Source organism: Acromyrmex echinatior, chromosome 10, assembly GCF_024713525.1.
Source record: "Acromyrmex echinatior isolate Ae372 chromosome 10, ASM2471352v2, whole genome shotgun sequence".
In the NCBI taxonomy this organism is placed as follows: Eukaryota; Metazoa; Arthropoda; class Insecta; order Hymenoptera; family Formicidae; genus Acromyrmex; species Acromyrmex echinatior.
In genome coordinates this window covers 3,943,675-3,959,460 of record NC_141861.1, presented here as the reverse complement: position 1 = coordinate 3,959,460, position 15,786 = coordinate 3,943,675, and the positions used below count along the sequence as shown (strand labels likewise).

The window sequence follows — 15,786 nt, the reverse complement described above, 5'->3', positions numbered from 1 at the left end:
TAGCATTTGGATTAACATTCCTATTATATGCGAAACCCATTATTTTCAAAATAAAATATTTAAAAATGCAGATTATAAACGTAAAAACTTGAAAATTTTTCGTTGATTAAAATATGCATTCAACTGTCTTATAAGTTTGTTTTATAATTGTATCTATTTTTTTAGATTGAAATTAATTATTATCTTTATTACTAAAGTAAAAATTATGCATCGAATATCAATCCTTACCTCTCCCCCCCCCCCTAGAAAGAATAACTATTTCTGATATAATAATATATTAATCTTTTAATTTTTTGTGCTACTTTTTTAAATTTTAATTCTATTCTTGAAGTTTATACCAAATACTGTATCAGAGTGGTATAATCAATTACGGCATAATAGTATCAACAACTTGCTACTGCTTTGTGAAAAAAATTGGACAAATCTCTTTTTACTCGTGTTATATTTATATTATTCGGCTCCTTCATTATCAGAAATTTCAACGTTTATAAAACTGCGTTATAATGCAGATAATCATTATGATTCGAATGACGAGATTGAAAAAGGCTCTTTATCGTCGTATATGGATTAATTTACTATCAAGGGATATTTGTAAAATCATCAACATACATCAGTTGACAATCTCATCTCGACATGGCATAAATTTTTATATTACTGCAATGTGTGAGTGTGGACAACAGAATGTAATCTCATCGAGTACAGTGATAATGCAGCAAAAGGGTCCATTCTGAGTTCAAGCTCGACAAAATACATAATCGTTGACGCATGTAAAATTACGTAGCAAAATTGCAATGGGTAATATGTATATTCTTATAATACGTGTATAAAGTGTCATTTCGCCACTTTGTAATAATCTTCCTATTATGTAATTGTTAATCAACGATGATTATATTTCTATTACATCCATGTTGTCACATTCGTGGAAAAGAAAGGAAAGATAATTTCATATAACGATATCGCTAAAAGATCAAGTTCCATTAATAAAAATGGAAATAATCATATGGACAAAGTTTTCAATCGATATTTTATATCCGAATGTTTCTTAGCTACATGGATTAGGGTCTGTGCCCTTTTTTTCTACAAACACAAAGCTGTATGTACCTCATATAAAATTTCCATTTATCTCATCCATTTATTTACGCTCTTTATATTTCAATTGTATCACTTAAAAACGATTCCTGTGCTATATATTATGTGGTAACAGACAGGCCCTTTTGTCGTATGCTCACTGTAATGACATACAAGGAAACGAAAACTTAGCTATAGAGATCGTCATCTCCATCATCTTGAAAGGTTTGATCGCCTTGTGTATTATCTTGAGCACCACCTGCTCCACTTTGTGGAAATCTGCAAATAATTTTTTAAGATGAAAAAATATTTTTTATTATGTACAAATCTGTCTAGTAAAAATATCATATTTTTAGCATTTAAAAAAACAATAACTATAAGGATTTAATTTGATTCCTTTGTTGTTTTGTAATGTATATTAGAATTGAAAAAGAAAATTCGTACCTGAAATTAGTCCCAAATCCTCGAGATTGCTGAAGCGTTTGCGCAAACATTTCGTACTTGCGAATGTCGTTATCGGACACTGAACGACGCGCAAACCTCATTGCTTCCTCGAAGTGAGCTCGCGTTATTTCTGGTACAGGATCATCCTCATCCATCTAGAAAAAGCGAATAGTAGAACTTAGAACTTAGGAGTGATATACATATATATTAATAGCAATTTTTGTGTTCGAATTATTTAATTTCTATATAAATATATATATCGTTTACTATATATTGCTAAAAAAAAATGCATGAAATGATTGTTATATGCGATTATAAAAGTTTTTTTCCCTTGCGATCAGAAAATGAAATATTGTACTACTTATCATAGTACGTCATAAAAAATAAAAAAAATGTATAAGAAAACTTTCTCTGCTGATGTTTCGAATATGACTCGAATAAAGTCTAATGCTGACTCAGATGTGAGTCATACAAAATGACACAGCAGAAATGAGTCTACGAAATAATGCAAAAAAAAACGCTGTAAAATGTGAAGTGCATTTTATAAAGATATCTTACATCCATAGACGCGGATGGATTATTTGCTCGTTCTTTTTCCCTTCGAATTTCAGTCTCGATGCACTGTCTAATGGCAAGTTTGCATGCCCGCTGGCAAATTTCTGTCAAATCAGCACCGGAAAAGCCGTGCGTGACTTTGGCGATGTAGCTTAGATCCACATCCTAACAAAAGAAAAGAATATTTTTTTTTATAATTAAAAACACACACAGGAAAATAAAAAATACATCGCTATTATTATTTGTATTTTTTAGGCAAATTTATAGAATTATTACCTTAGCTACAGGTGATTTCCGAAGATTGGCGCGGAATATCGCTTCTCGAGACTTCTCATCGGGTAATGGTATATAAATTAATTGATCTAATCTACCGGGTCGTAGAATTGCCGGATCGATGATATCGGGTCGATTTGTTGCTCCTATGATGAATACATTCTTTTTCGCACCCATACCGTCCATTTCCGTTAATATCTGATTTATCACACGATCCGCAGCACCGCCAGCATCGCCGACGGTGCCTCCTCGAGACTTTGCAATAGAATCAAGTTCATCGAAGAATAGTACACAAGGTGCTGCTGATCTTGCCTGAAAACAATTTATTGTTAAACGATAATCTCGAATTCTCCATTAAAGAATGCGAGATAGTTTACCTTATCGAAGACATCTCTGACATTAGCTTCCGATTCTCCAAACCACATAGTTAATAATTCAGGACCCTTGACAGAAATGAAATTTGCTTGACACTCATTGGCAATCGCTTTGGCCAATAGTGTTTTACCACAACCAGGTGGGCCGTAAAATAATACACCTCTTGACGGTTGCATACCGAATTTCAAGAATTTATCAGGGTGTTCCACTGGATACTGCGCGACAAAGACACACACGTTAATAAATATGTAATTTAAAACTTATGTATATGTATTAAACCTTATATCTATTCTTACCTGCACCAATTCTTGCAACTCCATTTTAACATTTTGTAAACCTCCAATATCATCCCAGGTAACCGTCGGTACCTCCACAATGGTCTCACGTAGAGCACTCGGACTGCTTTTCGTCATTGCATACTTTAACAAAAGATATTGAGATTTAATAAAAAGATATTTAACAAACAAAATATTTTCATTTAGAAAACGATGTGAATAAATTCAATACAAGATCAAAGTAATAACCCACCTTGAAGTTCTCCATTGTTACCGCAAGTGAAGATAAGACTTCTGCGTCTATATGGTCATCTTCCAAGTCTATGAGATCCATTTTTTCACGTATTTGTTGAAGAGCCGCTTCGGAACATAAAGACGCCAAATCAGCACCAACGTGTCCATGAGTTTCTGCTGCAATCTAGTGATATTTTTTTTTAATATTGCTTTACAGTTATAAAATGTTAACTATTTTGATTTATTAGAAGTGACGTAAAAATAAATGACACCTCTTCTAAATCAACATCATCAGCAAGCTTCATATTCTTCGTGTGGATTCTCAAAATTTCCAATCGGCCAGTAGCATCTGGTATACCAATGTCAATTTCTCTATCGAAACGTCCGAATCGGCGCAGTGCCCCGTCAATGCTGTTCGGTCGATTGGTAGCTGCCATTACAATCACATGGGAGCTTTGCTTCATACCGTCCATCAGTGTCAACAGTTGAGACACAATACGCCTTTCGACTTCGCCATGCGTCTATATAAAAAAAAATAATTTTTATTTCAAAATGCGATTTATAAAAGACATTAAATTTGACTTGGTGAACCTTTTCACGTTTCGGCGCGATCGCATCAAGTTCGTCAATAAATATAATGGCCGGAGAATTTTTCTCGGCTTCCTCGAACGCCTTCCGCAAGTTGCTTTCAGATTCACCAGCCAATTTGCTCATAATTTCAGGACCTGCATAGAAAGAGGAAAGTCTTTAAATATCTTATATTGCCTCATGTTCCTAATTCATATTATACATTTTTATTCCTATAATTAAATACTATTTTGCTTGTATACAGATTGCATACCGTTTATGAGAAAGAAGAATGCTCCGGTCTCGTTTGCCACAGCACGTGCAATGAGAGTTTTTCCTGTACCTGGTGGTCCATATAACAATATACCACGTGGTGGCTTAACACCGATGGCTTTAAACAGAGATGGATGTCGCAGAGGCAACTCTACCATTTCCTTAATTTGTGCCAACTGTTTACGGACGCCACCGATATCGTCGTAACCTACAGCATTTAATGCTTCTTCTTCTTCCTGTAAATAAATGCTCTCTTTATTATCTACGTCGGTATTGAAAATACTAAAAACATATAACGTATTTTTCTGACCTCTCGTTTTATCGGATCACCTTCACAATGTATCACTGTATCAGGCGCCACAATGCAAAATGGTCCCGGATCAGTTTCTACAACTTTGAACTCCACAGCTCGCATGCCACCTCGTACAATAAAATTATCATCTTTGTGAATAGGACGGTACGCTTCCAGGAAGTATGGTTTTAAATAGACTTCAAATAGATTTCTACAAAAATCGAAAAATACATAATTTATATATTTATACTATCATAAAAATATTATGTAATTAAAAGTAAAATGCACAAAATTAATTTCAAAAAGATAACAAACAACTCATGATTTTACTGCAATTAGATATTTTCAGTACTTTTTTAAGTTTCATTTTAGAGTTATTAATCTTGTGATGATATTAATCTTGTAAATTATTATATATGTGTACACACACATATATAATAATTTACAAGATTACACACACACACACACACACACACACACACGTATGTATATTTCAATTTTATTAGAGTGATGTTTGGTTCCGTGTAAAAGTGACTGTGACAAGTCACTTTTTTAAAGAATAGGCCTTCAAAAGGCCTATTCTTTTTGGCAGATCATCTTTCTTCCTTTTCTTTTCCTCTAAAGAGAAAAGGAAGAAAGATGAATTGGTACAAAAGTTCAGCTAAAAAGAATAGGCCTATAATTTGCAGATACCAAGTTCAATCCCCATGTACATACACCCTCAATTTTGTAAGATCAATTAAAAAGTTGAAGGTTATATTGTGAAGAAAATAATAGAATGAAATCTACTTTGGATTTATATTTTATTTGCATCTAAACCTTAGACATAACGTTAAATTTACCCAGCAAGACCATCGACAGTATCATCCATTGGCAGCACATGAATACGTTTTCCGTACTTGACTTCTGGACATGCTTGTACAGAAACGACGTCACTTAGACGTACACGTAAGTTATTTCTAACAACGCGGTTCATACGGATTTTCTCATCCGGACAGGTGTCATCTGAAAGTACGATGCACACTGTTTCCTTACGCCTTTTCCCTTTCAGCAACACAGTATCTCCGCGAAACAATTGCAATTCATCCATTTTTGCTTGAGAAAGCGCAACCACGGAATTATCATCGGCAATTGCTTCATCAACCAACAGTCTGTTTGGCCTGTCCTTCTTACGAAGGATAGCCGTCGCCAAATCTTCACCACTGAAATATAAAACATTAATTATATGTCAAATGATTCTTATATGATACTCCTTTGTTTAACATTTTATATTGTGAACACAAATAAATGTAACAAAAATTAGAAATAAAAATGTTATCACCAATGAGAATGTACAGATATAAAATTTTTTAGACAAATGAGACAACTATAATTTAAAAAAGAAATCAATTTTTTAAATTTAATAAATAAATTTAAAAATAAAGGATGGTATTCTTTTAACATTTTTTTCTTGAAGGAAACAACTGTAAATGCTATTCTATATCCTATACAAAAATCTTTAAAATTATTTTTCTTATTAATTTACTACAAAGTCTTCATGATGAAATAAACATGTCCTTATATTCTAAAGTGAAAAAAAACAAAACTAATTAATGACATATCACATATATAAATGTGTACACATATATATATATATATACACACATATATATATATACATATATATATATATACATTCCACAATGCATTTTATTTGTTATTTCCTAAAATCCTTGTAACATAATTTCGAAAGGTGATATGTAACAAGTACACGAAATTAACATATTTTTGAATTTCAGACACGTAAAACGAATGCAAAATTGTAGCGAGAACATTCGTGTTCACGTTCATAATTTTCGCATCCGTATGGGCAACCAGCTGACTCAGTGTCGCGAAGAATCGAGCGTCTTCTTCCCTTTTGTCATGTTTGGTTCGCGCACAGCCATGATCGAGCGATATGCCAGAAAATTTTTAAGTCTCGATCCGCGGTCCGCGGGAGCACCCCCGGACGAATTGGGATATCGCGAGGACGAGGAGGCGCGTGATTCACGACGTCATCGGCTGCCACGATGAGCGCGGGTCTTTGCGAAAAACAAAGCGTCGCTCTGTCGACATGATGACATCGTGAAATTGAGTGCCGCCTTGGCTGTCGCGCTCCGCGACACACACATCGCTCCGCCGACGAACGCGAGCAATCGGCATGGAATCACCTTCGATCGATTCAGGTCGAGCCCGTCACGAATTTCCTCACCTTTTTGGATCACTCATCGTCCAACCTTCGGTGTTGTCCGCGCAAAAAAAGGAATCCACACGATGCACGATCACTCCTTTCGGTACACGCAATGAGTGTAGCAACGGAGTCACGGACACAAATGAGAGGAAACCGTCTGTGATGACTCGCTTCTACCCGTTGCCAAATCATAGAGTAAAGGCGCGTCCATATTTCGCGAAATCGGAACCGCCGCGTGACACGGCGACACGTCAAAATAAACATGGTAGCCAATGGCTGCGTTCAGCAGAGAAAGCAGCTTTGCAACTGTTGTAAAATTCTTAAATATGATTGGTTTATACATTTAGATCCAGTGAGAAACTAAGGACAATCATATTAATGAATTTTACAACAGTTACAAAGCTGCTTTTTCTGCTAAGATCAAGTTCTACAACTCATGGTTAACTCTTAACTGAGATTCAACTTGTTTCTTATCTCTTTCCAATTTAAGAATTAGAAAGAGACAATGAATAAGTTAAACCTCGGTTAAGACTTAACCGTGAGTTGTGGAACTAGGCCTAAAAACAACCATTGGCCTAAACTTCGACGGAATCGTTGACAAAAACAATTACGTGGTCAAAATTGACGAATATCAAGAGTCAATTTTGATCACGTAATTCTTTTTGTCGCTGAAACATCCGGTTTGAGCAGCTCATAAAAATGTACAATATAATTAGTTAATCATCAGAGTCCTTCATTTCTTTTTTAGGGCTACGTTTCAAAATTTCCTCTCTGAGGAAAATTTTACTCGAAATATATAGTACACGTAACGTATACTACAGCATATAGAGTAAAATCTTCCTCAGAGAAAAAGTTTTGGAACGTAGCTTTAGATTGTGATTGATTAATTTCCTACTTAAAATCCCACGATCGTCTACAATTTCTATGTAAACGAACCTTAATACATGTCCAATTGTATAACCATCACCTTCACTGGGCTATGAATCTGCTATCTCCTCCAATGGATGCATTCAGTACTGCAACCGCTCACTGAGCGCTCAGTAAGCTCTTGCATCTGATTGGCATATTCTGTTAGAACTAAAAATATAGACCAAACAGATACAAGAGCTCACTAAGCACTCACTGAGCGGTCATAGTACTGAATGCACCCAATAATGTACTTTAGTATCAATTTACGTCACGCGCAATTCGCGGTCTACGGAGTGAGACTAGTGATAGTTCGATAAATATACACATTTATCAAATCGACTCGTAATGGCCGGGATTAAAGGTTATTTCTGATCATTTCGCGTATGCGATTCCCCGTGGCATGAATTCTCGAGAAATGTCATCGTCGTAGAAACCTCGCGCTAAAACCGCGAAAATTGGCTGTCAAAACATAACCTCTTCGCACCACTATTGTCATCGTCGTTTGACGTTTGGCTACGCGCACAATCATCACTTAATTAAGTTTCGTAACTTGATTTAAGAGCAATGTGCGACTTTCACGTCGCGTCTCCCTTCGATTCTTTTTTTTTTTAACGTAAAAATAAAAATTATAATTTAGAACAGTTTCGTTTTATGATCGCAATGCATTGTTTGCAACTTTTAGGATCTTCAGTTTAAAACATTGCGATCTTTCATCTGTCGTTACGCAAAAATTTTATATGAACTTATTGCTACAAATAGATTCAAGACTAGACAATCAAAAATGCATTATCAAACTCGTAAAAATGTAGGCTGTTAGGAGGCAGTCAACAAATATTTTATATCTTCACATTTAATGAATAACATCGATAGAACGACATTTGTCAACTATGTCTTCAAAAAGGACAACAGCCATAGTATTAAGGGCATTCTACAATGCGTTGCAAACAACCGTTGTCAGTTGAAATGTTTGTCAAGACAACCAATCAGAAGCATAAATAATACCATTAACGTTTCTAATTGATTGTCGCGACAAATGTTTCAACTGGCAACGGGTGTTTGCAACGCATTGTAGAATGCCCTTTAATACTGTTAAACGCAATAGATTAATTTTGTATTTTTCTTATTTCATGGCATTTTTTGTGACACTTCCTCGAAACAGCGTAAGTATCTTTGCGAGCAAATAATTGGCATAAGATACTTTATGCTTTCCAGCAAGAAGCACAGTATATACAGTGATCATTTTATTTTTATTTATATCATTGGCAAACAAACTTGATTCACTATGGCTGCGTTCTATTTAATACTCACAACGCTCATAGAATCATTTCATCTTTGTAGTTTATCAAATGTTAAACAAGGACAAACAACGCTCGTGAGCATTATGAGCATTAAGTGGAACGCAACCTATGCCGTCTACATTTCTCTCTCTTGCTGTAAAGCATCCATTTTTTTTTCTTAAAATTCGCGTGAAGTAGATGCTTCTCTGTTATTCACAAAATTTAATTAAGCCAGTTTTTTAGTACAATGATAACATGGAAATATATAATTACAGATTAGTACTGCTAGCATTTGCTGGTTCCATTGGAATGACATTTGTCATTCTTGGCTGTGCATTACCGATATATAAGTGAGTAACTTTATGAAACTAATCAGTTTTATTCAATTCTCCTAGAATTATAGAACATTATAACACAAACATAATTTCTAGAGTATGGTGGCCATTTTTTGTTGTACTATTCTATATATTGGCACCTATTCCAACTATAATAGCACGTCGCTACACAGATGATTCGGGAAGCAATAGTAATCCATGTTTAGAGTTTGCAATATTTATTACAATGGGATTCGTAGTATCGTCCTTTGCTCTTCCAATAGTATTGGCGCGATCTCCGGCAGACCAGCCAGTGGTAAGAGTTACACACCTTTTTATAGAATATTTTAACCCTCTCTGCAATCTGAGTCATTTTTTGACATAAATAAAATTTCTTCCTTCATTTTTGTTCAATTTTCAATTTTTATTCAATAAAAGTTAACATTTGTTTTAAAAATTGTTTGGCAATGTAATAGGGACATTGAAAAACCCTAAACTTTTTTTTTTTAATCTAGAATAGTAGACAAAACTTTTGAGCTGGACAAAATGGACTCACATTGTAGATGAAGAAAATGAAAATATGATTGCTATAATAAATTAGCTTTAAATCTGTTGATTAGAATATAGATTGTTTGTCTTTACAGATAGAATGGGGTGCTTGCTACTTGACATTAGCGGGTAATATTGTTGTGTATTCAACTCTAGTCGGATTTTTCATAACCTTCGATCAGGATGATACTGATTACAATATGTGGTGAAGTACTACTGCAATGTACTTATTCATCATAATAAAAATGTAAGTATATGAACTAATTTATCTTGAAATAGTAAAAGTCAATGCTTTGATAATTATTATTGATGAGATGAAATTATTTTATTTCAAGACCTCATTTATAGCTTATTTTCAAAATGTAGAACAGACATTTATTAAAAACATGCCACTTTTGTGATACATGAAATACATGAAATTGTTTCAGGTTTTCTATGAGATTAGAAGGAAAAAAATATCAATCATACAGTGCACTGACTGAAAGCTACATGTTGATTCTAAATTATGAAACTTATTATACACAGTTTACATAATAAACCCTAATATGGATACTCTACTTGATGCTACAAAAGAAAATAGTATTATATTATAGTGCACTAACGATAGAATGTGTTAATGAAAATACACTACATTGGATTCCATGCGTGTTACGGAGCGGCGAAAAACAAAATGCATTTGATGTCTTAGATTTTTCGTATGAGACTATTCAGGATAACCTGAAGCGCAACAATACAAGGATAATGTTGAAAATATTTTTTATTTAATCTAAGTCTTTCGTAATAATAATGGTAATAAAGCTACGATTTATTACTTAATCTTATTTCTTCAATCCTTGAAAAAAGCGGTCAAGAATGTTCTCGAGATCATGTTAAAATAAAATAACTTGAAAATCATTCTCTCATACGCATTCCTTATGTATAATTGTGATTGTTACAATTTCAATATGAACAGGAACAGTGCGATTATTACTCTATAATTTCTTGATTTGAATAGATTTTTAAACTGCAATATTTTACATTTTAATGACGAGAAAAATTTGAAAAAAATCATGCTTATTTTTTCATTTAAAGTAAATCAAAAATTTTTAATCGCATGTATTTTTAAGTAATTTAAATAGTCGCCATTATGAAGTACAAGATGATTTCCGGTTACTGTTGCAACATTAACCGGAAATCATCATTTCTTTAACATGGCGCCCGTTTAAGTAAAAGCCGAGATTGGTTGTATTCAGATTCCAATTTGAGTGTCAGGTATCATTTTATCCTTGTTGCTCATCGAAAGTTAAAGAAGGACAACACGATACCTGGGAACACGTGGAAATCTGAACGCGCTTATTGACGTCCGATTTCTTAGCGCATTACTTCGAATGATACAGATTCCAGTGGTCAGGTAAGTCATTGATCTTTTCTTAATCACGATATTTCAAATTTCTTTCGAAGAGATTTTCTCGCATCTTAATTTTTCCTCCTGGAAGCAACTGCTGTTGCAAATTAGCACTTTTAGACGTGCCTAAAAATCAGCGACTACCAGCAGAAATCTGATCGCACGAAATCCGATAATGCATGTCGCAATTGTCGCAAGGCGCGAAAAGATTCGAACGTATATCGCTATTTACAAGAAAATTGATGAACGCTACCTCGAACAGATTTGAGAGAGAATTCAGTGTAATCTGTTGAAAAAAAAATCCGATTTAATTTGTTTGCGTGTGTGGAAGGTATATTTTTAACAATAGAACTGTATTTCGAAGATTAATGTACAAATTTCGTCATTTTAATAAGAATTAGGTTAGAAATGATTAAGACATTTATTTGTGAAATTATTATAGTTTTAACACTATTTTTAAAAGAATTTTACCGAAAATAATTGTGAGTTTAAGTTTAAAGTAATTACGAGTATGAATAAGTCGCACATCCAATTGCATAGGTAATATTGGAATTTCATTGATGCATAATTGAAATACCATTGATTAAAAGAATATCAAATTATACGATTAAATAATTCAGTGTATAATTATATATATATAATTTTATATATAATATTTGGAATTGAATTTTATGATATAATATGATTATATTTTATGGTAATAAGTTTTAAGTATATATACCATACATTTCAGAAGAATTAAACATCTTTATCATGTAAATTTTTCCACTTTGGGCCAATATGTTTTATCTAATCGCATATCTGCACCAAATCATTTTCCAGAGATTGTAATGTAAAGATATATATAGTTAATATTTATCTTTTTTACTTGTGTGGATTGCTTGTGTGGAAAATGATTGCTAGCTAATGACTGTTTTTTTAATGAAGAATATTTTGATAAAAGGTAAGTTTATAATTTAAAAATGATATTTTCGATTGTATACCAAGCATTTGTAAAATTACTTTCTTTCTAGGACATAATTTAGAATTAAATATTAGTTGATTTTATCAGAATGCCTTTTGAAATTCAAGAAGCAGAACTTTGTGAATCTTTTGATCAATCTATTCAAATGGAACAGCTACTGCCAATGGAATTAGGGAGTAAGTGTAGCTTTTGAATTGTTTGATGATTTAAAATTTTTATAAAATTTCTATATGTATATAAAGTAAAACATTTCTAGGAAAACATGAAGGGATACTAGATCTAAACTCTATTATTCCATATGCTACTTTGAGAATGCGCAATGTTGCTCATTTATCTAATGAAGAATGTGCTAATGCTATTGCCAGTCACCTGCAATCAAGCGAGAAGTTTATGCATGATGATCCCAAATTGGAACAATTTAGAATGGAAACAGTGAGAACAATACCACAATGCCTTGCTGTGAAACAATCTGTTAAGTTACAGCTACTGGAAACTGTTAACCAAAAGACAACAAAGAGATCAATTAGTTGTTGGAAATTGTTTAAATATAATGTTAGTTTAAAGTTTACAAAGGTAATGTTAATTTTTGTTGGAACTCTTATCTTTATATTATGTATAAAGAAATGAGAAAACTTGGATTTTGTTTATATAGATTTGGATAACAATGCAGAATTTCTTGTCAACAATGAAATTATGGCATCGAACAATAAAAACCATTGAGAGTCACCATGGAAGTGGAATAGCAACATACTTCAAATTCTTGAGATGGTTATTCTTTCTTAATACAATTTCCTGTATTTTGAGGTAAATACATTTTATTTCTTTTTTTTTTGTAAAATTATATTTATAAGTTCATTTTGAAAAAAAAATTTGAATCAATTTAAAGTTATTTAAAATTAAAAATTTTAAAAATGTTTATAATTCTTATTTATTTGATAAATACAAAGTGCTTTATATATTACTATATTAAATGAAGTAATCAAAATGAGATTTTGATGAATATTTTATATTTACAGTGTATCTTTTATTGTGATTCCGCAATCATTGGATCAAGTATATGTATCAAACGATATTAAAGTACTGGATTTTTTAACAGGCAGTGTAAATCTAATCATTATTTTATGAGCAGCATGTTCTAAATAATATAGCGCACATATCACAATATTTTGATTTGCAGGGCTTTTTATCTCACACAATAATGTATTATGGTTTTTATTCCAACGGCACAGTAGATGTATCATTTGGAACCAAATATAGCATTCCATTTGCTTATTTCCTAACGCTGCTTTTTTGTTATATAGTTACATTTGTTATACTCTCTCTCAAGTATGTGTGAATTAATAAGATTAAAAATTATTCAATTTGTAATTTAATTGAATGTAATAATAATTTTTTCAGAGTCATATCCTCTTATAGAAAGTCTTACGTCGAAACACGCGGAAAAGTACACAATTTATATAGCAGCAAAATATTTTGTGGATGGGACTTCAGTATATCTTCACCAAAAACTGCTGTTTTGCAATCTGCATCAATTTATAAAGAACTAGAAGAACTATTAGCAGAAACGAAGCAGCATATGCGTTTGCATTGGTGTACTAAATTTTTATTAATTATAATACAATTTGCTGCGACATCTATTGTTATATTTATGATTTTCGGTGCTGGTGCACTCGTTTGGATTCTTTTAAGCCATTACAACATAGAAACACCTGTAACTATCTCGATTATGATTGTGCCAATAGTCATTACCGCCATCATTCATATTTTTCCAGCGATTATCTCCTACCTAGTAAGTAGCCTGCATTTTCTGTTTGTAAAAATAATTGATTATAATATTAATATTTTTAGGCATTGTTAGAACGCTACAATAACAAACGTACGGAACTTTATGTAACAATTGTTAGAAATTACGCAGTTGCTGCGATAATAATCGGGACTTTATTCATCTTCTGGATAACACACAGTATGTCATATTGTTGGCAAACACACTTAGGAGAAGAGATTTATCGGCTTATTGTACTGGATTTCATTGCTTCGCTATTTGGGGCATTTTTGCATTTTATACGTTCTGTGCTGTACAAAAGATATTCAACAAAAGTCGGGAAATCAGAATTCGATATCGCTCGCAGTACATTAAATCTCATTTACAATCAGATGCTCTTTTGGATGGGATTTTATTTTAGTCCGTTAATATCTATTATGATCATGATAAAACTAATTTTTACGTTTTACATAAAGAGATATGAACTGAAAAGATACTACCAGAGACCATCGCAGCCTTGGCGAGCGGCACAAACACAAACATTGTCCTTAGCTCTCACATTTCTCAGTATTATTGTAATATTATTCACGATAGGATATGTTATCACAAATGTGAAAAGTGATGAATGCGGACCATTCAGAAATCATCTTCATACTTGGGATTTTATTGTCGACGGGATGTTATCATTGAAAAGAGATAGCACATTCTGGAAGGTTATTTCGGAACTTGCGTCACCAGTAACCGGTGCTGTAATATTGATTGGCATGAGGTAGATTTATAATTATGAATTTAAATATAATGAATTTATATTAGATATGTATTAACTAAGTATTTTTATTAAAAGTATTGCAGTGTATTGTTTAAGAGCAAAAGCAGAAGCGAGTAAGGAAATATCACGAATTTTTTCCAATATGCTTCTTCTTCAATCTCAAGATAAGCAATTTCTCATAAATAGTTTTGGTAAATGTGCTGAAAATAAACGTAAGTCACGTTTACTATTAAATTATAGATATCTTTATATAATTATTGTTAACAATTTATGTATATTTTTCTTTTTCAGATACCTTTGTTCCTAATGAGATTAGTTTTGTCCAAGATATTAGACATATTGAGCAAGATTGTACAAATGAAGAAGCTTTACTTCATCGACATAACTTACCATCGACAAGTTTCGAAGAAAGATGATTATAGTTATTAATATAAACTAGTTGACAATTTGATAACAAACTGCCAGAGCATATATTAGCCGATTAATTTTCCTTCAGTTTTATTTATACATTTAAATTGAGTTTTTCAAAATATTCCATTGTACGCGATTTTGCTAAAACCTGAACGCTCAAGACTGTTACATATGATAAAATATTCCAGACAACATTATGTCCAAAATGCAGACATAAGACATCTTCAAGACATCTTACATCCATATTTTGAACATAATGTTTGAATTATTTTATTAGATATAACATTCTTGAGTGTTCAGGTTTTAGCAAAATTGCGTGTGCGACAGAAGCAATACTTTTTAATTGGGCGCGCCGCGGCACTGAGTGCAAACTTTGTTTTTCTAAAAAATCATTGATAATGCAGGTCTTTTTTATCAATCTTCGGTATTCCTCATTTAATGTTAAATTTTGATATTATATTTTATTATAAATATATTTTACTTGCTTTTGACGACTGTTCAATTATTTATCCAATTATTATAACTCTGAAAAAATAAATTTGTGATGTGGCATTTAATGCCACGCAAGCCTACTAACGTTTGGCCGGGAGGCACGCCCGGTTAAGAGTTAAATTTAATTGACTAAATTTAATATGGTTTAAAGTGTTTATTTATTTAATATAAGAAATGTTATATTATAGAAATAATTATTTCAATATAATATTTGACACAATATATACAAGTAATAATCATTTATTTAATTATATATTTACAGAAAATGTATACATAAATTAATTCTTTATTTTAGTATACAAAATATAAATATAAATCCACGAATTTGTTTTTTTTCCGATCACTTTCAATAATTTCCACCGCGCCATGCCGTCGTCATAGTTACGTGAT

At 32.4% G+C, this 15,786-nt stretch overlaps 3 protein-coding genes across 8 annotated transcripts; 2 read left to right on the top strand and 1 right to left on the bottom strand.

The window, feature by feature from the left end:
* Positions 1 to 427: 427 nt before the first annotated feature.
* Positions 428 to 6,747, bottom strand: TER94 (transitional endoplasmic reticulum ATPase TER94). The gene is made up of 13 exons (XM_011051091.2): positions 6,587 to 6,747; positions 5,199 to 5,558; positions 4,375 to 4,567; positions 4,066 to 4,300; positions 3,816 to 3,949; positions 3,497 to 3,745; positions 3,244 to 3,408; positions 3,012 to 3,134; positions 2,718 to 2,930; positions 2,344 to 2,652; positions 2,071 to 2,232; positions 1,513 to 1,667; positions 428 to 1,347 (listed from the first exon to the last, which is right to left on the bottom strand). The coding sequence occupies exons 1-13, from the start codon at positions 6,601 to 6,603 to the stop codon at positions 1,257 to 1,259; spliced, it is 2,406 nt and encodes an 801-aa protein (XP_011049393.1). The 5' UTR covers positions 6,604 to 6,747; the 3' UTR covers positions 428 to 1,256.
* A 953-nt stretch (positions 6,748 to 7,700) lies between these two features.
* LOC105143082 (leptin receptor overlapping transcript-like 1) lies at positions 7,701 to 10,430 on the top strand. Of its 2 annotated transcripts, none has more exons than XM_011051103.2 (5): positions 7,701 to 7,835; positions 9,027 to 9,101; positions 9,183 to 9,381; positions 9,710 to 9,861; positions 10,043 to 10,430. In XM_011051103.2, the coding sequence occupies exons 2-4, from the start codon at positions 9,061 to 9,063 to the stop codon at positions 9,821 to 9,823; spliced, it is 354 nt and encodes a 117-aa protein (XP_011049405.1). In that variant the 5' UTR covers positions 7,701 to 7,835; positions 9,027 to 9,060; the 3' UTR covers positions 9,824 to 9,861; positions 10,043 to 10,430. The 2 variants fall into 2 exon arrangements, with proteins under 2 accessions (XP_011049405.1, XP_011049412.1); XM_011051110.2 differs by lacking the exon at positions 7,701 to 7,835 and adding an exon at positions 8,480 to 8,634.
* Positions 10,431 to 10,576: 146 nt separating this feature from the next.
* LOC105143099 (transmembrane channel-like protein 5) lies at positions 10,577 to 15,618 on the top strand. Of its 5 annotated transcripts, none has more exons than XR_015546470.1 (12): positions 10,577 to 11,004; positions 11,732 to 11,941; positions 12,012 to 12,138; positions 12,219 to 12,535; positions 12,615 to 12,766; positions 12,979 to 13,063; positions 13,140 to 13,288; positions 13,361 to 13,751; positions 13,811 to 14,493; positions 14,569 to 14,705; positions 14,785 to 15,012; positions 15,205 to 15,618. XR_015546470.1 is itself a non-coding variant. In XM_011051151.2 (12 exons), the coding sequence occupies exons 3-12, from the start codon at positions 12,051 to 12,053 to the stop codon at positions 14,907 to 14,909; spliced, it is 1,734 nt and encodes a 577-aa protein (XP_011049453.1). In that variant the 5' UTR covers positions 10,577 to 11,004; positions 11,732 to 11,941; positions 12,012 to 12,050; the 3' UTR covers positions 14,910 to 15,618. The 5 variants fall into 5 exon arrangements, 4 of the variants coding, with proteins under 4 accessions (XP_011049453.1, XP_011049444.1, XP_011049425.1 ...); XM_011051151.2 differs by having other exon boundaries at positions 13,811 to 13,925; positions 14,319 to 14,493; positions 14,785 to 15,618; XM_011051142.2 differs by having other exon boundaries at positions 11,735 to 11,941; positions 14,785 to 15,618.
* Positions 15,619 to 15,786: the final 168 nt, after the last annotated feature.